The sequence below is a fragment of the Sciurus carolinensis genome, chromosome 5, assembly GCF_902686445.1.
Source record: "Sciurus carolinensis chromosome 5, mSciCar1.2, whole genome shotgun sequence".
NCBI lineage: Eukaryota > Metazoa > Chordata > Mammalia > Rodentia > Sciuridae > Sciurus > Sciurus carolinensis.
Genome location: NC_062217.1, coordinates 89733085 through 89758479, shown reverse-complemented (window position 1 = coordinate 89758479; position 25395 = coordinate 89733085). Strand labels below are relative to the sequence as shown.

Below are 25395 nucleotides of genomic sequence, written 5' to 3'. Positions count from 1 at the left end.
AAGCCAATCTCAGAAAACCAAAGGACGAATGATCTCACTGATAAGCGGATGATGACACATATAGGTGGTGGCAGGGGGGCAAGAATGGAGGAAGGAGGGACTGTATAGAGGGAAAAGGGGGGGGGAGAAAAAAATAACAGAATGAATCAAAAACTATTACCCTAGGTAAACGTATGATTACATAAATGGTATGCCTCTACCTCATGTACAGAGAAACAAGATGTATCCCATTTGCTTACAATAAAAATGAATAATAAAAAAAAGACACAGACTGGCAGAGAGGATTAATAATTAAAAAGAAGATCCAATCATGATGTGTTTACAAGAATTCACTTTATAGGCAAAGATGTTTACAGGCTGAAGGTGAAAGGATGAAAAAAAAAAAGATATACCATGCAAACAGAAACTGAAGATAAGTAGATGTTAACTATTCTCATATGGACAAAGTAGACTTTGAACCAAAATTAATCCAAAGAAATAAACAAGGTCGCTTTATGGTAGTTAAGGGCACTATACAACAACAAGATATAATGATTGTAAACATTTATGTCCCAGATGTCAATGTAACTCTTACATAAACACTACTCAATTAAACAAACAAACAAACAAACCTCAAATAGACTTCAAAACAATAGAACTAGGTGATTTCAACACAATTTGCTCACCAAGAGGTAGGTCATGCACAAATAAAGTACATAAAAGCTCTTCAGACCTAAAAACTACTATTAATCAAATGGACCTCACAGATATCTATATAATACTTCATCCATCAAAAATAGAATTCACTTTCTTCTCAGCTTTATATGGAACCTTCTCCAAAACAGTCCATATTTTAGAACACAAAGCAAGTCTTAGAAGAAAAAAAAAAAGAGGAAAAAGGCAATTTTTTTGCATTTTATCAGATCAGAATGGAATGCAGTTAGGAATCCATATCAAGGTAAAGAACACAAACCACTTGAACACGTGGATATTAATACACTTCTGAATGAGGAATGGGTCATAGAAGAAATCAGGGGAGAAATAATAAAACAAATGAGAACAGAATTACAAAATTAAAATATCTGAGAGTATGAAGGCAGTTCTAGAAGAAAGTTCACAACATTGACTGGTTATGTAAAAACAAATCCAGAAAGATTCCAAATAAATAATCCAAAGTTATATCTCAAGGTCCTAGAAAAGTAAGAACAAACTAATTCTGAAACTAGTAGAAGACAGGAAATAAGTAAGACCAGGGCCAAAATTAATGAAATCAAGAATAAAAAAAAAAAAAAAACAAAGGATTGATACAATAAAGAGCTGAGTTTTTAAAAATTTTTTATTTTTTAAACTGTGGGTGGAACTCAGGAACACTTTAATACTGAGATATATCCCTGGCCCTTTTGGTTTTTTAATTTTGGGCCAGGCCTCACTAAGTTGCGAGGCTGACCTCATACAGTCTTTCTGCTTTAGACTTTCAGTTGTTGGGATTACAGGCATGCGCCACTGCATCTAGTAGAGCTGGTTCTTTAAAAAGTTAAACAAGATTGATAAGCCCGTAGTCAAATAAGAACCAAATCAAAAGTGCAGAGATGAAAAGTACATATCATCAGAGACATTTCTGAAATACAGAGGATCACTAGGAACTATTTTAAAAACTTATATTCCAATAAATTGGAAAATCTAGAAGATAATAACTAATTTTTAGACACATATGATCCACTCAAATTGAACTGAGAGGATATAGACAACCTAAATAGACCAACATCAAGGAATAAGATGGAAGCAGTAATTAAAAGTCTTCTGAAAGATAAAAGCCCAGGATCAGAGTTTCTCAGGCGAGTCTAGTGAGGAAGAATTAATGCCAATTCTTCTCAAACTATTCCATGAAATAGAAAAAGAGGGAATACTACCAAATTTATTCTATGAAGTCATTATCACCATGATACACAAACCAGATGAAGACACACTGAGGAAAGAAAACTACAGAACAATAAATAGCCCTGATGCGAAAATTCTAATATAATATTGATCATTTACAATCAAAAACATGGTACACCATGATCAAGTTGGTTTCAGCCCAGGGATGGAAGGTTGGTTCAACATATGCAAATCAATAAATGTAATTCGCCACATAAATAAAGGCTACATATGATAAACTCATAGGAAATATCATATTGAATGGAGAAAAACTGAAAAGCATTTTTTAAAAATTAGGAATAAGACAAGGATGCCCGCTCTCACTACTCCTATTCAGTATGGTTCTTGAAACTCTGATGCAAGAGAAAGAAATTAAAGGAATATAAATAGGAAAAGAAGTTAAATTATCTCTGTATCCTGATGACATGAACCTATATCTAGATGACCTACCCAAAATAAAATTCCATCAGAACACTACTGGAACTGATAAATTCAGCAAAGCAGTAAGATACAAGATCAACATATAAAAATCAAGAGCTTTCCTATACTTCAAATAATGAATCTACTAAAAAGGAAATCAGAAAAATAATTCCATTCACAATAGCCTCAAAAACCAAACCAAATCAAATCAAACCAAAACCAAAAAATCAACCTGTGAATACATCTAACCAAGGAGGTAAAAGATTTCTACAATGAAAATTATAGAACACTGAAAAAAGAAACTGAAGACCTCAGAAGATGGAAAGACCTCCCATATTATTAGATAGGTAGAATTAATATTGTCAAAATGGACATATTACCAAAAGTGATATACAGTTTCAATGTAATCTCCATCAAAATAAAAATGACGTTCTCTGCAGAACTAGAAAAAAGTTTTAAATTCATTGGAGGAAAAAGAGATCCAGTGGAGTAAAGCAATACTGAGCAAGAAGAATGATGCTGGTGATTGATAATACCTGTTCTCAAATTTTATGACAGAGTTATAATAACAAAAAACAGCATAGTACTAGTGTAAAAAGACATGGAGACTAATGGAATAGAGTGGAAGAGATGAAGACACATCCCTATAAGTAGTCCCTGTCCGAGGTACCAAAAACATACTTTGGAGAAGAGTTTTTTTTTTTTTTTAAATCAAATGGTGCTGGAAAACTGGATAACAATATGTACGAAAATGAAACTAGATTCCTATCTCTTCACCCTGCACAAAAATCAACCCAAAGTGGATGAAAGTCCTAGGAATTAGACCACAGACACTACAGCTGCTAGAATAAAACATAGGACCAACACTCCAACATATTTGTGCAGGCACTGACTTCCTTTATAAGATTGCTAAAGCTCAAGAAATAAAACCAGGAATCAATTAAGTGGGATGGCTTCAAATTATGAAGCTTCTGTGCAGCAAACAGGAGTGTGAAGTAAGAACCTACTGAATGGGAGAAAATCTTTGCCAGTTACTCTTCTGGCAGAAAATTAATATGCAGAATATATAAAAAACTAAAAACGTTACCATGAAAAAAAAAATAGCCCCATCAAATAAAGGGCAAATGAACTTAACAAATACTTCTCAAAAGAAAAAAATGCAAATGGTTAACAAATAGATGAAAAAATATTCAACACGTGTATAGTAATTAGGAAAATGCAAATCAAAACTACACTAAGATTTCATCTCATCAGTTAGAATCAAGAAAAGGAATAATAATTGCTGGTGAGGACATGGGGGAAAAGGTACACTCATGTACTGTTGGTAGGACTGCAAATTAGTACAACTATTCTGGAAAGCAGTATGAAGATTCCCCAAAAGACTAGGAATGGAACCCCCATATGACCCAGCTGTCCCACTCCTTGATACCTATCTAAGAACTAAAATCAGCATACTATAGTAATAAATGTATACTAATGTTTATAGCAGCAGCACAATTCACAAGAGCCAAGTTATAGAATCATCCTAGATGTCCTCAATAGACAAATGGATAAATGTCAGACATATACACAATTTTTGATCATCCAAAAACAAGAATAAAATTGTCATTTTCTGATAAATGGATTGAAATGGAAAACATCATGCTAAATGAAATAATTTTTTTCTCTCACATGTGGAAACTAGAGAGAAATAATTAGGAAAAAAAAAGGATCTCATAAAAATAGAAGGGAGAACAGTGGAGTAGAAGAAAGAGATTTAGGGAGAGGGAGGAGGGATGGGAAAGGGAAGAAACTGCAGAATGAAACTGACCAAACTATGAAAAAGTGCATATATGAATATATCATAATAAATTCTACCTTTATGGATAACTATGAGGTACCAATTAAAAAAATAAATTAAGTAAAAGAAGACCAACAGAGGTGAGGAAATAGATCAGGAGGAGGAAGGATAGGTAGTACTGGGGATTGAAATGAAACAAATTATGTTATATACATTTATGGATATGTCAAAATGAACCCCACAATTATGTATAATTATAAAGCATTAGTAAAAAAATAAATTCAACAACATTAAAAAGTTAGGATTGCACTTTGATATCTAATTTACATGGTCAGCCCATAATAAAAGACAGCTCTACATATATTTGGACAGATGAAAATTTTCAATGTTTTTAGATTCATTTTTCCTGAAAATATTCCATAATACTCTAACATTTTAATAGTCATTTATAAGAATTATGGTTACTAATAAATCTTAAATCTAGACACTATAATAAGCACTTCTACATATATCACTGAACTCAATCATCACCATTCTGCAAGGCAGGTTAAAAAGGTAAGGAAGTCACAGGATTTTCCCCATATTTTCTGAATCTACTTCTGGTGTTCTTCCATCAAACCAGTTATTTCTATATTGTAAATATATAAATATAAAAAAAAGTTCTGTAATTCAAAATGCTATGGAAAATAAGGTGGAATTTGTCAGGTTATTCTTAGACAATACTGATATTTGCTGGTGTAGTAACTTTTATTTCTTCTTCATAGTGTTTTAGACACTAATAAAAATAGAGAAAAATACAAACCTATTTTACTAGGAACAAAATACTTAACTATAAATATACTAAGTGTATATTATGGTATAACATTGTCTTCTAAAGCTCTTTGTACTGAAATAAGTTACTTGAGGAAATGACATCCAAAATAGGTCTCTGCTTCTATACTTTTCTTTCTTATCTTGCAGTAGAAGTTACAAACAAACCTCCACATTATCATATCAGGGGGATGAAATCACTGCAAACACCTAGTCTTTCCTTTGAATGAGGTCATTGTGAAACTCTCTATTGGACTACTACAGACAAATGAAGCTGAATTAAGAACATTACTTTATCCAATGAGCCAAAAATGCCATACCACTCCCAAACTGTGTAACTATGTATATAAAAAACAATATTAAAACATATGGTTTAAAGAATCTGCTATACATTCCAAGATGCATAATTGTAAATTATGAACACATACAAATACGTACACATATTTGGCAATGATTAAAGAAAATACCTCTGAGCTCATTTTCCCTTGTGCCATTTCTATTTCCTTTTGTTTGCAAAGGTGATTTGCCAGAATCCCATCTTGTAAAATTCTAGCATTCTGTTCTCGAGTAAGCTGCCTCTCCAGGTCATTTCGTTCCTCTAAAACCTAGAGATACATTTCATTAATTTTTTGGTCTTGTTCCACTGGGGAAAGTCTAAAAGCTTAATTAAAAGCAGAACCCACAAAATTTTAAAAAAATCTCTAAAAAGGAAGTAGTCTATTAAAAATTACTTTTTTTTTTTATTTGTATTAGGGAATTTACTCAGAGGCATTAACCCCTGAGCCCCATCCTTTAAATTCTTTTTTAGTTTTTGAGGCAGAGTCTCACTAAATTGTGTAGGGCCTTGCTAAGTTGTTGAGGCTGTTTTTGAACTTACAATCCTTCTACCTCAGTCTACTGAGCTGCTGGGATTACAATTAAATTTGTCAAAGAACATAACCAGTTCTTAACTACAGGTAGAGACGATATCATCAAATAAACATTTTTACAAAACACTTAACTAGTTTCATGATAGTTTCAAAGCTATTTAGTTTGTATTTTTGTTTTTTAACATAAAACTGCCTCATTTACTATTTATGTTAGTAATCAAACTCAATTTATTTTTCATTCCTTCATTCAGAAAATATAGTGAGCATCTGTTAGAGGTCAAGATTCACAATAAATAATTTTAGTTATAAGTATCATAATTTATTTTTGGGGTAAAATAATATAGTTTTAAACATAAATAATAGTCATGCCACCTAACATTGCTTTAGTTCACAATGGACCACTTATATAATGACAGTCTTTTAAGAGTATATTGTCTAGTATCTTAAGTTCATGTAAGCATATGCTTATGATCTTTGCATTATGATGAAATTGCCAAACAACATATTTCTCAGGTCACACATTCTTATCATTAGTGACACTTGACTATATATTAAGGGATATTAGTAATATTGATATGAGTAAGAAATATGAAATTTTACCAAAGATGAATTTACCTGATTCAAATTAATTTTTGCAGTCTTTAACTCCACCTCTAGTGTCCTGAGAGAGATTTCAAGTTGTTGTTTCACTTCAACTTCTTTATTATATTGCTCTTCTTTTTTTCTTAAATGTTGTTTAATTTTTTCATAAAAGTTATCAGCATTTCTTCTCTTTTCCTTTTCTTCTTTTAAAGCAAATCTACAGTTAAATAATATTTTATTTTAAAAAGTATTTTGTTAAAAAATGAAGAGTTCCTTTTGTGATCTTGCTCTACATACACTGATTTATTTATCCAAATAAAATTACCATACTTTTGAACATTTTTCATTTCTAGTTCTCATTTTAAATTCTCACTTAAGTCTCTTCTAAAGGACATACATACTTGAAAGGGAACAATGAAAGAACATTGATAAATTTCTTTTAGTACTAATTCTGCTGACTTTTATGGAAAAGGAATTTTGAAATTATTCAATAAAGTTATAGCTCAAATTATCTTTTTTACAAAGTAATAATTCCTCCTCAATTAAAAAATAAATTTAACTAAGTTTGAAAAAACATTACTTATAAGCCAGTTTATAAATTCAAGAAATAAATTTTTATCTTTATGAAACTTCACTGATATCTCCTGAAAATGATTCACAGTGTAACATAGTACATTTGGACATATTTACACAACACATATCTACACATTACTATAATTCAAGACTAGGTTAAGGAGCCTATGACACTACTCTTGTGGAGAAAGAAGGCATCCATATTCTTGATTGGCCTTTTGATGATGGTGCACCATCAGTCCAACCAAATTGTCAATGATGGTTAAGTCTTGTAAAAATTAAGTTTCATGAAGAACCTGGTTGTTGTATTGCTCTTCACTGTGTTGCAGGCCTTGGGAGAGTTCCAGTACTTGATGCCTTAGCCTTAATTGAAGGTGGAATGAAATATGAAGATGCAGTATAATTCATCAGACAAAAGTGGTGTAGAACTTTTAACAGTAAACAACTTTTGTATTTGGAGAAGTACAGTCCTAAAATGTGGCTGAGCTTCACAGACTCCAATGGTCTTAGAAACAACTGTTGCATTCAATAAAACTTGGACACCTGATGCTATTAAGTGGAACTTAAGACAGGGCCTAATCTGTCATACATATTAGCCTATATGTTGGTGTGGTGAATAAATCTGATGAAGATTCCACATAAGTACTAGAAAACTTTGGCCAGGCCATAAGCTTGACAGAATTTCAACTTCTATGTTTGGGTTATGATCAACCTATTTGGACACTTAGCAAAAGATTCTTGCTGTTCACAATTTAAAATGTGCTTATCATCTGTATCATGATTTCCTGAAATCATGTGGTATTGATTTAATGTTATTAACTTTAGAAAGATTAGGTATCAAAATACCCAGTATAGTACTTGTATATTTTTAGTATCATATAATACCAAAATCCCAGGAAATAAGAACACCCTAGACCTTATGTGATTTATTCCTTCATTCATTTCAAACACTGTAAGGCCTATATGGTTATTTGCCTGTGCATTTTCTATCTCCCACATTCATATTGGTATATATCAGGTCTGTTTTTAATCATTGGGGTTTTTTGGTTGGTTTGTTTTTTAAATTTTTACCAAGTCTTATGGCAATTATTTAACATCTTTTTAAATTTTTGCTGTTATGGGAAACCTCCATTTTGAAAACCTAATTGTTACAAAAGCATGTCTTTACTGTCTCCAGACCAAAAAAAAAAAAAGGCTCACAGCTAATTTAATGTTTCCACTGAGGTGCAACTTCAGAGGGAGGGCCAGAAAAAAAAAAAAAAAAAGGGATAGGGGGCTATTAAATATTTTTAGTAAAATGTTGCCTTTGTCTTGTGTAGAACCTGTAGAATACATGTTGTTTAACAGTATTTTTTTAAAAAAGGTAGAGATACTCTGTTATGGTATATAAAAAAATTTTTAATCATAAAATTTCTTAAATTCTTGTAATTTTTTTCATAATTATCAGTAGTTCTTTACCAACTTTGTTTGAAGTGTTTTTTTTTCTTCCCAACCTTTTGCAAAAGTAAATCAATAAATAAATAAGAGTAGGTTTCTGATGATGAACTGAGCAGATATCCAATATTTTATATGCCTTTTGAACTGTGTAACAATATATGGATATGTGATAATTTTGTTTTATTAAGTAAGTTGATAAAATGGTGATGTGTATTAATGTTAGTTTAACCATATATTTATACTGTCTGGAATGTGTGGTTATAGTTCTGTGTGAGAAATAATTTGGTAGTGTTCACCAGCTTATAAAAACTTAGTGCGAGAGTTTAGACAAATAAATAAATAAATGCATTTATCGTAAAAAAAATAAAAATAAAACTGAAGCTGGGGTTCTAGCACAGTAGCAGAATACTTGCTTATCATGTATGAGGCCTGAATTCAATCCCTAGCACCACAACCACAACTAAAAAAAAAAAAAGAATAAAATTGCATTTTTAAAGAATTTTTTCCTGTATTAAGAATAATAGTCACTTCATGCTCTGTTGAAGGAATTAATATAAAGTTTATTTAGAACAATTTAGAAATATTGATCAAAGATCTTTTCAAAAAGTTTTTATACATTAACCAAATAGTTATCTATTGAAAATTTATTCAAGTAAATAATTAGAATACAGAAAATGATTTTCTATATATTTTATTTTTTTATTGTAAATAAATGGGATACATGTTGTTTCTCTATTTGTACATGGAGTCAAGGCATACCATTTGTGTAATCATAAATTTACATAGGGTAATGATTGATTCATTGTTATTTTTTTCCCGTCCCCCCAACCCTCCACCCCTCCTTTCCCTCTATACAGTCCTTCCTTCCTCCATTCTTATCCCCCTCCTTAAACCTAACCCTAACCCTAACGCAAACCCCTCCCACCCCACATTATATGTCCTCATCCGCTTATCAGTGAGATCATTCATTCTTTAGTTTTTTGAGATTGGCTTATCTCACTTAGCATGATATTCTCCAATTTCATCCATTTGCCTGCAAATGCCATAATTTTATCATTCTTTATGGTGGAGTAATATTCCATTGTATATATATGCCACAGTTTCTTTATCCATTCATCAATTGAAGGACATCTAGGTTGGTTCCACAATCTGCCTATGGTGAATTGAGCAGCAATGAACATTGATGTGGCTGTATCTCTGTAGTATGCTGATTTTAAGTCCTTTGGGTATAGGCCAAGGAGTGGGATAGCTGGGTCAAATGGTGGTTCCATTCCAAGCTTTCTGAGGAATCTCCATATTGCTTTCCAGAGTGGCTGCACTAATTTGCAGCCCCACCAGCAATGTATGAGTGTACCTTTTTCCTCATATCCTCTCCAACACCTATTGCTGCTGGTGTTCTTCATAATCGCCATTCTAATTGGGGTGAGATGGAATCTTAGGGTAGTTTTGATTTGCATTTCTCTTATTACTAGAGATTGAATTGCATTTCTCTTATTACTAGAGATGTTGAACATTTATTCATCTATCTGTTGATTGCTTGTACATCTTCTTCTGTGAAATGTAGGTTCATATCCTTAGTCCATTTGTTGATTGGATTATTTTATTCTTGGTGTAGAGTTTTCTGAGTTCTTTATATACCCTGGAAATTAGTGCTCTATCTGAAGGATGAGAGGCAAAGATTTTCTCCCACTCTGTAGGCTCTCTCTTCACATTACTGATAGTTTCCTTTGCTGAGAGAAAGCTTTTTAGTTTGTATCTAACCCAGTTGTTGATTCTTGCTTTTATTTCTTGAGCTATGGGAGTCCTGTTAAGGAAGTCTGATCCTAAGCCAACAAGTTGAAGATTTGAACCTACTTTTTCTTCTGGTCTGATTCTGAGGTCCTTGATCCATTTTGAGTTGAGTTTTGTGCAGGGTGAGAGATAGGGGTTTAATTTCATTCTGTTGCATATGGTTTTCCAATTCTCCCAGCACCATTTGTTGAAGAGGCTATCTTTTCTCCATTGCATACTGTTGGAACCTTTGTCTAGTATGAGAAAATTGTATTTATTTGGGTTTGTGTCCATGTACTCTGTTCTGTACCATTGATCTACCTGTCTATTTTGGTACCAATACCATGCCGTTTTTGTTACTACTGCTTTGTAATAGAGTTGAAGATCTGGTATTGCGATTCCCCATGCTTCGTTCTTTCTACTGAGGATTGCTTCAGCTATTCTGGGTTTTTTATTCTTCCATAGGAATTTCATAATTGCTTGCTCTATTTCTGTAAGGTACATCATTTTAATTGGAATTGCATTGAATCTGTATAGCACTTTAGGTAGTATGGCCATTTTGACAATATTAATTCTTCCTATCCAAGAACATGGGAGATCTCTCCATCTTCTAAGGTTTTCTTTAATTTCTTTCTTTAGTGTTCTGTAGTTCTCATTGTAGAGGTCTTTCACCTCTTTTGTGAGATTGATTCCCAAGTATTTTATTTTTTTCGATGCTATTGTGAATGGGGTAGTTTTCCTAATTTCTCTTTCTGAAGATTCATCACTTATGTATAAAAATGCATTGGATTTATGAGCACTGATCTTGTAACCTGCTACTTTACTGAATTCACTTATGAGTTCTAAAAGTTTTCTGGTGGAATTTCCAGGTTCCTCTAAATATATAATCATGTCATCAGCAAACAGGGATAGTTTGAGTTCTTTTCCAATTTGTATCACTTTAATTTCTTTGGTTTGTCTAATTGCTCTGGGTAGAGTTTCAAGGATGATGTTGAATAGAAGTGGTGAAAGAGGGCATCCCTGTCTTGTTCCAGTTTTTAGGGGGAATGCTTTCAGTTTTTCACTATTTAGAATGATATTGGCCATGGGTTTAGTGTAGATGGCCTTTACAATGTTAAGGAATGTTCCCACTACCCCAATTTTTTCTAGTGTTTTGAGCATGAAGGGATGTTGTATTTTATCGAATGCTTTTTTTGCATCTATTGAAATAATCATGTGATTCTTAACTTTAAGTCTGTTGATATGGTGAAAGACATTTATTGATTTCCGGATGTTGGACCAACCTTGCATCCCTGGGATACAACCCACTTGATCATGGTGCACTATCTTTTTAATATATTTTTGTATGCGATTTGCTAAAATTTTGTTGAGAATTTTTACGTCGATGTTCATTAAGGATATTGGTCTGAAATTTTCTTTCCTTGATGTGTCTCTGTCTAGTTTAGGTATCAGGGTGATATTGGCTTCATAGAATGAGTTTGGGAGGGTTCCCTCCTCTTCTATTTCATGGAATACTTTGAAAAGTATTGGAATGAGCTCTTCTTTAAAGGTTTTGTAGAACTCGGCTGAGAACCCATCTGGTCCCGGACTTTTCTTTGTTGGTAGGCTTTTGATGACCTCTTGTATTTCATTGATTGAAATTGATTTATTTAAGTTGTGTATGTCCTCCTCATTCAGTTTAGGTAATTCATATGTCTCTAGAAATTTGTTGATATCTTCGAGGTTTTCTGTTTTGTTGGAATATAGATTTTCAGAATAGCTTCTAATTATGTTTTGTATTTCACTCATGTCTGTTGTGATTTTTCCTTGTTCATTCCGAATTTTAGTAATTTGAGTTTTCTCCCTCTTTCTCTTTGTTAGTGTGGCTAAGGGTTTATCAATTTTGTTTATTTTTTCAAAGAACCAACTATTCATTTTGTTAAATTTTCCAATTGTTCCTTTTGTTTCAATTTCGTTGATTTCCGCTCTGATTTTAACTATTTCCTGTCTTCTACTACTTTTGGTGTTGGTCTGCTCTTCTTTTTCTAGGGCTTTGAGCTGTAGTGTTAAGTTGTTTCTTTGTTGATTTCTACTTCTTTTGTTGAATGCGCCCCATGAAATAAATCTTCCTCTAAGAATTGCTTTCATAGTGTCCCAGAGATTTTGATATGATGTTTCTTTGTTCTCGTTTACTTCTAAAAATTTTTTTATTTCCCTCCTGATGTCTTCTGTTATCCATTCATCATATAATAGCATATTAGTTAATCTGCAGGTATTGGAGAAGTTTCTGTTCATTATTCTGTCATTTATTTCTAATTTCAATCCATTATGATCTGATAGAGTACAAGGTAGTATCTCTATCTTCTTGTATTTGCTAACAGTAGCTTTATGGCATAAAATATGGTCTATTTTAGAGAAGGATCCATGTGCTGCTGAGAAGAAAGTGTATGCATTCTTTGTTGGATGGTATATTCTATATATGTTGGTTAAGTCTAAATTGTTGATTGTGTTATTGAGATCTATGGTTTCTTTATTCAATTTTTGTTTGGAGGATCTATCCAGTGGTGAGAGAGGTGTGTTAAAATGACCTAGTATTATTGTGTTGTGGTCTATTTGATTTCTGGAATTAAGAAGGATTTGTTTGACGTACATGGATGAGCCATGTATGTTTGGAGCATAGATATTTATGATTGTTATGTCTTGCTGATTTATGTTTCCCTTAAGCAGTATGTAATGTTCTTCTTTATCCCTTCTGACTAGTTTTGGCTTGAAGTCCACATTATCTGAGATGAAGATGGATACTCCAGCTTTTTTGCTGTGTCCGTGTAAAAAAAAGCATGGTATGTTTTTTCCCATCCTTTCACCTTTAGTCTATGGGTATCTCTTTCCAGGAGATGAGTCCCTTGCAGGCAGCATATTGTTGGATTTTTCTTTTTAATCCAATCTGCCAGTCTATGTCTTTTGATTGATGAGTTCAGGCCATTAACATTCAGGGTTATTATTGAGATATGATTTGTATTCCCAGTCATTTGACTCATTTTTGTTTTTTGACATGATTTGGTTTCTCCTTTATTTGGCTATTCCTTTAGGCTAGTTCCTCCCGTTGCTGATTTGCATCATTGATTTTCATCTCTTCCTCATGGAATATTTTGCTGACAATGTTCTGTAATGCCGGTTTTCTTTTTGTAAATTCCTTTAGCTTTTGTTTATCATGGAAGGATCTTATTTTGTCGCCAAATCTGAAAGTAAGTTTTGCTGGGTATAATATTCTTGGTTGGCATCTGTTTTCTTTCAGGGCTTGGTAAATGTTGTTCCAGGCCCTTCTAGTTTTTAGGGTCTGGATTGAAAAATCTGCTGATATTCTTATTGGTTTCCTCCTGAATGTAATTTGATTCTTTTGTCTCGTGGCCTTTAAAATTCTGTCTTTATTTTGTATGTTAGGTATTTTCATAATAATGTGCCTTGGTGTGGGTCTGTTGTAATTTTGTGTATTTGGAGTCCGGTAAGCCTCTTGTACTTGATTTTCCATTTCATTCTTCAGATTTGGGAAATTTTCTGATATTATTTCATTGAATAGATTGTTCATTCCTTTGGTTTGTTTCTCTAAGCCTTCCTCAATCCCAATAATTCTTTAATTTGGCCGTTTCATGATATCCCATAATTCTTGTAGATTCTGTTCATGATTTCTTACCATCTTCTCTGTTTGGTCAACTTTGTTTTCAAGATTCAATATTTTGTCTTCAATGTCTGAGGTTCTGTCTTCCAGGTGTTGTATCCTATTAGTTATGCTTTCTATGGAGTTTTTAACTTGGTTTATTGTTTCCTTCATTTCAAGGATTTTTGTTTGTTTTTTTCTCAGTATCTCTTTTTTTTTTAATTTTTATTTATTTTTTTATTCTAAACAAATCGGATACATGTTCTTTTTCTCAGTATCTCTAACTCTTTATTGAAATGATCTCTTGCTTCCCATATTTGCTCTTTTAACTGTTGATTGGTGCGATCATTTAATGCCGGCATTTGCTCTTTCATCTCCTCCTTCAATGCCTGCATTTGCTCTTTTATCTCCTCGTTTTCTTCCCTGATTGTTTTGATTATGTACATTCTGAACTCCCTTTCTGACATTTCTTCTGCTGTGCTGTCCTTGGGTTTTATTGATATATTATCTAGGTTTGTTTGGGATATTTTCTTCCCTTGTTTTCTCATATTGGTCAGATGTCAGTGGGAGTCTGAGATATTGCAGATTTCCTCTATTGGCTTATAGTGTCCCTGTAGATTTCCAGTATATCACCTCCCAGCCTTCAGTAGCCTGAAGTCTTGGAGGAACTTGATAATACAGTGCTTCTGAAGAATGCTGCCCCTAGCCCGCTACTGGTTCCAGGGCTTGGAGCTGGCTCTGTGTGGAAAGGCTCTCACTGGGTGGTCTGCTCCGAGACGTTGGCCGTGAAAGGAGCCTGCCACCGGAGGGAGCAGGGCTGCTTGGGGAAGTCCCTGGCTGCCCTGTCCTAGTCCATGAAACTGCCTGCGGGCCAGAGCTCGCCGCTGGCTCCGGAACTTGGAGCTGGTTCTGTGCGGAAAGGCTCTCACTGGGGGGCCTGCTCTTAGAAGCTGGCCGTGTGGAGGAGCCCGCCGCCGGAGGGAGCAGGGCTACCTGGGGAAGACTCTAGCTGCCCTGCTCTGCTCTGAGAAGTTGCCCTATCCGGGTCTGCTGCCCGGGCCAAGGTTCACCCGGTGAGCGAGACTCACCCCGTGGCTCTATTTTAGTCCGAGTCTTCAATGCCTCCCCTTCTTGAATCCTGGGTTCTGGAGTGACAGGAGATGCGGTCACCCTCTAGTGTGCCATCTTGGATCGCCCTGTGGAAAGAGCTTTCTATATATTTTCTATATAAAGTGTTCCTTGCAGCATTAATTGTAATATGAAAAATTTCAAAAATTAATCTGGTCCTGGGCTTTTCTTTGTTGGAAGGCTTTTAATTGCTACTTCAATCTCATTGCTTCATATTGGTCTAAGATTTCTATATTCTCTAGGTTCACTTTGAGTAGGTCATATGTGAATAGAAATGTGTCAATATCTTTGAGATTTTCCAGGTTATTGGAGTATAAATTTTCAAAATAGTTTCTAATGATCCTCTTTATTTCAGAAGTGTCTGTGATGGTATCTCCTTTTTTATCTCTAATTTGTTGATTTTCATCTTTCTTTCTTTTGTCTAGTTTGGGTAATCTTTTTTTATCTTTCCCTAGAACCAACTCTGTTGCTTTGATCCTTTGTGTTTTTTTATTCTCAATTTCATTAATTTTTGTTCTTAATTATTTTGTGTTTTCTACTGATTTTGGAATTAGTTTGTTCTTCATTTTTTTAGGGCTTTAAGGCTGAGTTCTAAAGAAGAATGCCAATCTTCCTCAAATTAGTCCACAAAGTAAAAAGGGAAGGAACACTACCACATTCATTCTATGACACACACTGCATTCAGAAGCATGTGATATGACTGGGGTTGTGGCTTGGTGGTAGAGTGTTTGCCTAGGATGTGCAAGGTACTGGGTTAGAGCCTCAGCACCACATAAAAATAAATAAAGGCATTTTGTCTATTTACAACTAAAAATATTTTTAAACAAATAACAAAAAAAGTACTTTATAATCAAGCAGGTTTTATCCCAGGGATACAAGGTTGGGTAAACAAATAAACCAATAAATGTAATTCACCACATAAAGTTAAGGATAAGAATCACATGATTATCTCAAAAGATGCAGAAAAAGCATTTGACAAAATTTAGTATCCATTCATATTAGAAATATTTGAGAAATTAGGGATAGAAGGAACTTACCTCAACATTATAAAGCCTATATACAATGAACCCAAGGTCAACATCATGTTGATGGAGAAAAACTGAAAGCATTTCCTCAAAAATCAGGAACAAGCTAAGGATGCTCACTTTCACCATTCCTATTCAATATAGTCCTTGAAATTCTAGCCAGAGCAATCAGGCAAGAGAAGGAAATTAAAGGGATACAAAAAGGAAAAGAAGCAGTGAAATTATCTCTGTTTGCAGAGGACATGATCCTATATCTAGAAGATCCTAAACACTCTATCAGAAGATTTCTAAAATTGATAAACAAGTTAGCAAAGTAGCAGGATACAAGATTAACATATACAAATCAATCACTTTCCTATACTTCAATAATGAATCAACTGAGAAAAAAATTAGGAAACCTATTCCACTCATAATAACCTCAAAATCAAAAAAAGGGAATAAATCTAACAAAGGAGGTGAAAGATCTCTACAATGAAAACTGTATAAATGGATAAGAAATAAACCTTTGTCCATCCAATAACCTACTTTACTCCATGGGATCTCTAAGTCCTTTCAGATTGCATAAATCAGTTGAGTGTATTACTTGTTGGTTTCAATAGAATTATTTTTGTGTTATCCTTTTAGATCAACTGTCTGTTTTTTAATGCAACAAGTCCCAAATCAGAATTTTACTTAGAAAATGTATCTATAGGAATAAACTAAATATCATTATAAAAGAAAAAAGAAAACTATATAACATTGACAAGAGAAATTGAAAAAGTTCTTAGAAGATGCAAAGATTGCCCATGTTCTTGGATAGGCAGAATTAATATTGTCAAAATGACCATGTTACCAAAAGTTTAACACTAATTCAATGCAATTTCCACTAAAATACCAATGACATATTTTCACAGAAGTAGAAAAAATAGTTCTAATATTTATTTAAAAGAATAAGAAACCCAGAATAGCCAAAGCAATCCTAAGAAAGAAGAACAATACTGGAAGCATCACAATATCAGACTCAGATTATGCTACAGAGCTTTAGTAACAAAAATAGCATGGAAATGATATCAAGAGACATGAAGTCCAATGGAATAGACCGGAAGACACAAAGATAAATCCACATAGATATAGTCATCTAATACTCTGACGAAGTGTAAAAAACATACTTTCGAGAAAAGACAGTTTTTTAATAAATGGTGCTGGGAAAATTGGATATCTACATGTAGAATGAAACCAGATCCCCATCTCTCATCCTACATAAAAGTCAATTCCAAGTAGATCAAAGACCTAGATATTAGATCAAGAAACTCTGAAACTGCTAGAAGAAAACATAGGCTCAATGCTCCAACACAATGACATAGGCATCAATATCCTTAATAAAACTCCTAAAGCACAAGAAATAAAACCAAGAATCAATAAGTAGGATGACATCAAATTAAAAAGCTTCTCCATGAATAACATGCTAAGCAAAATAAGCCAATCCCAAAAAACCAAAGGCCAAATGTTTTCTCTGATATGTGGTTGCTGATTCATAATGGCGGGAGGCTAGGGAAGAATGAAGGAACTTAGGATTGGGCAGAGGGGAGCGAGGGTAAGGGAGGGGGGGGTTTGGGTGTGGGAAAGATGGTGGAATGAGACAGACATTATTACCCTATGTACATGTATGACTGCACCAACAGTGTGACTCTGAATTGTGTACAATCAGAGAAACAAGAAGTTGTGCTCCATTTGTATACAATTAGAACAAATAAAAACACACAACAAAAACATACCAAACAAAAAAGTTTCCCCACAGCAACAGAAACAAGAGTGTGAAGACAGAGTTTATAGAATGGTATAAAATCTTTGCTAACTGCTTCTCTAACAAGGGATCAATATCCAAACTATAAAGAACTCAAAAAAAAAAAAAAAAAAAAAACCCACCCCAAACCAAATAATTCAATCAGTACATGGGCAAAAGTACTAAATAGGCACTTCTCAAAAGAAGAAATAAAATGGCCAACAAATACATGAAAAAATGTTCAATGTCACTAGCATTCAGGGAAATGCAAATCAAAACTACACTGAGATTTCATCTCACCCCAGTCAGAATGGCAATTATCAAGAACAAAATAATAATAAATGCTGGTGAGGATGTGGGGGAAAAGATAGACTCATATACTGTTAGTGGGATGCAAATTAGTACAACCACTCTGAAAAGCAATACAGAGATTTTTCAAAAGACTAGGGATGAAACCACCATATGACCCAGCTATCCCACCCTTTGTTATTTATCTTAAAGAATTAAAATTAGCATACTGTAGTCATACAGGCATATCAATAGTTAGGGCAGCACAATTCATAATAGTCAAATTATGGAACTAGCCCAGTTGTGCAATAATAGAAGAATGAATAAAGAAAAAGTGGTATATATTCACAATGCATTTTTACTAGACATAAAGAAGAAAAAAATTATGGCTGTTGCTGGTAAATGGATGGAACTTGTGAATATCATGCTAAAGCTTATGAAATAAGCAGATTAGGAAATGGATCTTTTATATGCAGAAGCTTCTTTTATATGCAGAAGCTCAATCAAAAAAAGGGGAAGGGACTCTATGAAAAAGAAGGGAGATATGTGGAGGAAAGAAAAGGTATTGGTGGGGAGGGAAGAAGGATGGGAAAGGAGAATGGTGGAATGAAATTGAATCATTCTATGTACATGTATGAATATAGCACAGTGAATTTCACCTTTATGTATATCTATAAAGCAATAATATGAAAACTATAAATAAATAGAAGAAAGACCAATAGAGTAGAGGAAAGGGATTAGGGGAAAGGAAGAAGTGGGGAAATGTGCAAGTACTGGGAATTGAAGTGCAGCAAATTATTCCATGCTTGTATGATTATGTCAAAATGAACCTCCACCTATAATACCCTAATAAAAAATACAAATAAAGAAAGTGGTAAGATCTCAAAAACAATATAACGTTTAGGTTTGTTGCAAAACAAAACAAAAAAAAAACGCCCAAACCAAATCCAAATTTTATTTGTTAAATAGCGAGATTTCTACATGGCAGACTTCTACATTTCCATTAACAGTCTGATATAGAAGAAGATGCATTTAATTGTTTGGATGTATTCATGGCTGACAATTCATTTATTATTTTCAAGAATTTGATACTCCACAAGATTAAGAAGTCCTCTTCTATGCATACACTGAAAGGTAAGTCAATAATTACAAGTTTCCTACACACCTCTAGTATATAAACAAGTAGTTCAAATATTTCTTTAAAATTAGGATATCATACCTCAAATTGCGGAGTTCTCCTTCCCATTCCACTTTTTCATGTTCTAATTGTGATTTCACTTCTTTTGTGTCTGAGAGCTCCTTTTGTAGTTCACTAACCTTATTTTCCATCTTTTTAATTTTTCCTGTAAGTAGTTCACAATGACTTTTTTTAAGTTCTATTAATCTTTTATATGAATGAACTGCATCCCAAAGTTTCAAAAGGCTAACAGAATCTACGTCAGGGAGAAAACAAGATAGAAGATATATAAGTAATTTTTGTCTAAAAAGTACTGTGCATTTTCACATTCACATATTCATATATGAACAAAAGTATACTGAGTGCCTACAATGTGAAGCACATTATATTAACCTCTGCAGACAGAACAGACAAAACTCCTGCTCTTGTTTAGATTAATGTCCACTAGGAAAAGACAAATAGTGACCATTATACATTCAGAAGGATTATGTAAGAATACAGAACTCTGTGATCACACAAGGGAATCTGATCTATACTGGGTCTAGGATGACTTTCCTGAGGAAGAGATGGCTACACTGAGAAATAAAGGGTGAACAGGAAGCAGTTAGGCAGAGGGTGAAGAAGAACATTAGCTTTGCTTCTAGACAAGATGATTAACAGGTATTGCTTCATGTTCCTACCTGAAACAACCAAACACAAAACAGACAAAACACATCAAGTAACAATTTCAAGACAGATTTCCCTCAGGTAATGAAAACAATAATCTCCAATAGGAAACAAATGAAGTAAAAACATTCTGAAGGTTCCTGTTCTCTGCTGTGTTAGAGCTTCCAGATCATTACACTGAAGGAACTGAATTAGAGTCTAAGATTTCCTGAGGTTGAGGTGATGAAATATGGTAAACTAAGGAAGAGAGAGATCACAGGATAGAACACTGGAGAGGAAGGAGCAATACAGAGGAAGAACCCTGGGGATCTGCAGAGGTTCACCCTTGAATATTTGAGTAATGAACAGCACATGTATGCCAGGAAACTACCTGAGACTAAATGAGAAAACATCTGGAAAGATTAGAGGAAACTATACCAGGAAGTGTGTCATTCCTATCAGGCAGATTGTAAAAACTTGTAATTCTTTAGGCAATGAGTAATCAGAAAGGTCTTGACTGAGCAGTGGGGAATTAACCCTCGGTTAAACACTGTTCTGATACACCTAACAAATCATAAAAATAAAAAGACCAGGAAGGCTCAAGTGATATGTAAGTAACCTAACTGAATTCCAAACTAAAATTCAAAAAGAAAACAAAACAAAAAACCAAAAAACCAAATTGTACTTAGGGAGATGCAAGCTGAGAAAAATCAAACAGCACTATGACAGACAAACCTAAAGAACTCAATAAATGGGCAAAAGAACTGAACAGACACTTCACAAAAGAAGAAATATGAATGTTCAACAAATATGTGAAAAAATGTTCAACATCTCTAGCAATTAAAGAAATGCAAATTAAAACTACACTGAGCTTTCATCTCATTCCTGACAGAATGGCAATTCTATTCAATACTATGTTCAATATAAGCAACAATAAATGTTGGCAAGGATGTGGGGAAAAAAGTATACTCATACATTGTTGGTGCGAGTGCAAAATGGTGCCACCATTATGGAAAGCAGTATGGAGATTCCTCAGAAAATCTGGAATGAAACTACCATTTGACCCAGCTATCCCACTCTTTGGTTTATACCTGAAGGACTTAAAACCAGCATACTACAGTGATGTGGTCACATTAACGTTTATAACAGCTCAATTCACAATAGCTAAGGTATAAAAACCAACCTAGGTGCCCTTCAACAGATGAATGGACAAAGAAAATGTGGTTATATATATATATATATATATATATATACACACACACACACACACACACAATGAAATATTACTCAGCCACAAAGAAGAATGACTTTATGACTTTTGCCAGTAAATGGATGGAACTGGAGACTATCAGGCTAAGTGAAATAAGTCAATCCCAGAAAACCAAAGGCCTAATGATCTCTCTGATATGTGATGCTAACTTACAATAAGCAGGGGTCAGGGCATGGGGAGAAGAATAGAAATTCACTAGATTAAACAAAGGGAAATGAAAGAACGGGAGGAGGAATGGGAATAGGAAAAACAGTAGAATGAATTGGACATAACTTTCCTATGTTCTTATACGAATACATGACCAGTATAACGTGACATCATGTACAATCACAAAAAGGGGAGTTATACTCCATGCATGTATGTCTAATGTCATGTATAACTAAAAAAAAAATTAAAAATTAAAAACATAAAATCCCCTATGATTTCTTTAAAATACTATCTTATAGACAAGAAATATTATTTTATACTTGTTATATTAGTTTTCTTCTATATAACAACACATAAATTTGGACTTAAGATTAAAATCATACAAGCCTCTAACTGAGAAAAGTCTTGCAAAAAATATAGTATCCAGAATATATAATTAGCATTTAAAAACTCTACAAGTAATAAACAACTTAAGTTTTTAAATGACATATATTTGAAAAGAGAGTTCGCCAAAGAAGATATACAAATGCAAATAAAAGTACATGGAAAGACATTCAACATTATTAATCCTGAACATAATGCACAATAATACTGATATGCATAATAGACACTCATTAGAATGGCTAAAATTAACAAAATAAAACAAAACAAAAGTGAGAATACTATGTGTTTGTGAAGATAGGGAAGAACAGAGTTTTCTATATTGCTGCTGAGAAAGTAAGGGTACAAATACTTTGGGAAAGAATTTGGCAGTTTCTTAATAAGAAGGAACATTAGGAGATGTTTGTATAATAATTCATATAATCAAGTGATTAACTCACTTGATTATATGAATTATTATATGTGTTTAATACATGTGTCACAATGCATCAAATTCTATACTTCACACATGTATAATTTATCACATATTAATAATACTTCATTCAAGGTATTAAAAACCAAAATTTTATTATAAGAACAAATATCTGAAACAGTGGTTAGAACACAGAAAGAAGCAGGATAAAGCTGGAAGATGGAGATCTTTATCCTTATAACAATGATAAGGGATGGGTGGGTTTTAAGCAGGAGTTAAAATGATCAGATCTAAATTTTTAAAAATATGTAATATGGTTTCAAAGCAGATCATGGTTGCAGGAGGTGGGATAGCAGAGCAAACACTTGTAAGATTATTGAAGCATTCCAGATAGAAACAGTTTTTTGACCTGTGGTCAAAACACAGCAAAAAAAACCCCAAACACACACACACACACACAAAACAAACAAACAACAACAAAAAAAAAGCAAAAAAAAAAAACAAAACATTTACCAAAAAAGACAGGAGTACCATTCATGCTAAGAAAAGTACGATGGGAATTACTGTAGCTCTTTGACTCAGAGTGTACACAACAGTTCTCATTCTATTTTAATATAAAGCATACTTCTGATATGAATAGCACTGTAACACATCAGTGTTTATGGTGCAATGCTAAGCAATGTGTGTATATGTTAATATAGTACACATAACAGGTCTTATATTTATACAATGATCCTACCTTTACACTCCATTCTAAGTTGTTCAATCAGCAGCAACGTATTCTCATAACTAGGGTAAAGCAATTCATAATCCTCTGAGACTGTTTCAGATGACTGAGTTAAGTCATCAAGATCAACCACAGCATTTATTTGTTTTTTGACCTATAAAATAAATAAAGTATTTCAAAATGTCCCCTCTAAATATTTAGACCATATACTAAATTTACAGAAGAAACAATTATTCCTAAGTTTTTTCTTTTCTCTTTTGGTACTGGGGCTTGAACCACCTAGTGGTGCATTAACAATGAACTACATACCCAGACCTTTTAATTTTTTTATTTTAAGACAGGTCTCACTAAGTTGCTTAGGGTCTAAGTTGTTGAGGCTGGGCTTGAACTTGTAGTCCTTTTGCCTCAGCCTCCTGAGTCACTGGGATTACAGATATGTGCTACCTCACCCAGCTATCCACGTTGTAATATGAGCAGAAGCACATGCTTCTTAAAAGAACTGACTTCAAGTTAAAAACCAAAAATAAGCCAAAATGACTGGGAATACAAATCATATCTCAATAATAATTCTGAATGTTAATGGCCTAAACTCATCACTCAAAAGATATAGACTGGCAGACTGAATTACAAAGCAAGATCCAACAATATGCTGCCTTCAAGAGACTCATCTCATAGAAAAAGACATTCACAGACTAAAGAAGAAAGGATGGGGAAAAACATACCATGTACATGGACTCAGTGAAAAAAAAAAAGCAGGGGTTTCCATCCTTATATCAGATAAAGTGCACTTCAAGTCAAAGTTAGTCAGAAGGGACACTTCATACTGCTTAAGGGAACCATAAATCAGGAAGACAAAACCATCATAAATATTTATGCCCCAAACAATGACGCATACACGTACGTCAAACAAATCCTTTTCAATTCCAGGAATTAAATAGACCACAACACAATAATTCTGGGTGACTTTAACACACCACTGTCAGAATGCATGAGAATATGCTTTCTCCTCCACAGTCCTCTCAATAGAGTATGTAAGCTAACTTTGGAATTTTGCCAATGGAGAGAGAGAGAAAACAGTCTTTTCATCCGTAGTTTTAATTTACATTTCTCTTTTTTAATGAGTGAAGTTAACTATCTTCTTGTTTTTTAGTAGCAAGTTTTATTCCTTTTTCTATGTTTTGAAAGGGTTAAGATTTTGTCAAATTACATGTTAAGAAGGATAGCTCTTTGTGATATGAGCTGTAAATATCTCCCTTAGTTGTCTTTTTTAAAAAAGTTTATTTATGATGCTAATTTCCATAAAAAATTTTTATGTAACAAAAAGTACCAGTGAAATAATTTATGAGGATTTTGAGTCATGAAAGGTTAGATAGTTCTTGCTAACTCCAGATTTGTAAAGAAAAAATTTTCAAATTTTCTTCTCATTATTTACTGGTTGTGTTATTTAAAAAATATCTTTGATACAAATGGAATTTATCATGGTACATAGGTAAGGCAGGGATATTACTTTACTTATCCCTATAACATTTATTGACTACTTCTTTTTCCCAATAATTTGAGATGATGTCCTCTTTATACATTCAATTTCTGAATGTACCTACATCTGGGCATTCTGTTTTGCTAATAGACCAGTATGATACTCTTAAATTAGTTATGCTTTTAAAAATGCCTTAATATGTTTTAGTGCTGGTCCCACTTCTGCGTTTATTTTTTTCACTAAAAAATCAGGTAATATAGCTTAGAACTGTTACGTTTTCACTGAGATTTTGTTAAATTTACAAATTAATTTACACAATAATATGGTCCCTCTATTTGTAGAAACACTATTTTTTTTGGCTTCAGTGGTATTTTAATTTTAATTTTTAATAGGTCTTACATTTTTGTTGAGAAACATATTTTTTTGTTACTGTTATATATGAAATCTTTTATTCTATTAACTCTTCCATAAGACTGTTTGAATATATGTAAACTACTGATTTTTGTATGTTGATTTTGTACTTGGTAATCGAAGTGAACTATCTTACTGTTTGTAGTAGCTGTTAATAAAATATCTTGAATCTAAAAAAAAAAAAAATTGACTTTTGTCAAAAGGATAACTCTATCAATGACCACTACTTCTTAATCACTTTTTCAAAGGAAATATGTAGCCATAGCAAAGGATTCTCTATTCTTTCACTTTACCTTTTATAATGTATCTTTAAATGTATATTTCTATAATGATTAGCTTTTACAATACCTTTTCCTTTTCAAAAGATGCTTTCTTCATGGGCCTAAAATAGAAGCATAAAATTTTTACAGGCAAATATTAAATATGTAAAGACTATCTGAACTATTATCACTTTATATATTTGCATTTAAAATTTTTTCCTATTCATAAAATTAATAGGTAATTTAAAATGTAAGAATTTTCTATAAGGAATTCAACTATAAATAAAGAGTAACATGAAGGGACAACAAATGATACTACAAGAAAATAACAATTGGATCCAAGATGGCGGCCTAGAGGGAGACTGCACCCCCAGTCGCTCCAGAACCCAGGAGTTAAGAAGGGGAGGCATTGAGAGACTCGGACTGAAATAGAGCCACGGGTGAGTCTGCCCACTGGGTAAAGCTCGGCCCAGGTGGCAGGCCCAGATAGAGGTGGCTTATCGGAGCCGGGCAG

At 33.4% G+C, this 25395-nt stretch overlaps 1 protein-coding gene across 9 annotated transcripts in view; it reads right to left on the bottom strand.

Annotated features, from left to right (window-relative positions):
• Ankrd26 (ankyrin repeat domain containing 26) overlaps positions 1 to 25395 on the bottom strand; it is a 120366-nt gene that overhangs the window by 40872 nt on the left and 54099 nt on the right. For all 9 annotated transcript variants that reach the window (XM_047552213.1, XM_047552212.1, XM_047552214.1 and 6 more), the window contains 5 exons: positions 24970 to 25003; positions 22746 to 22887; positions 19194 to 19407; positions 6391 to 6574; positions 5374 to 5511 (listed from right to left, as the gene is read on the bottom strand). In XM_047552213.1, the coding sequence (XP_047408169.1) occupies positions 5374 to 5511; positions 6391 to 6574; positions 19194 to 19407; positions 22746 to 22887; positions 24970 to 25003 (712 nt within the window). The remainder of the gene's footprint in view (positions 1 to 5373; positions 5512 to 6390; positions 6575 to 19193; positions 19408 to 22745; positions 22888 to 24969; positions 25004 to 25395) is intronic.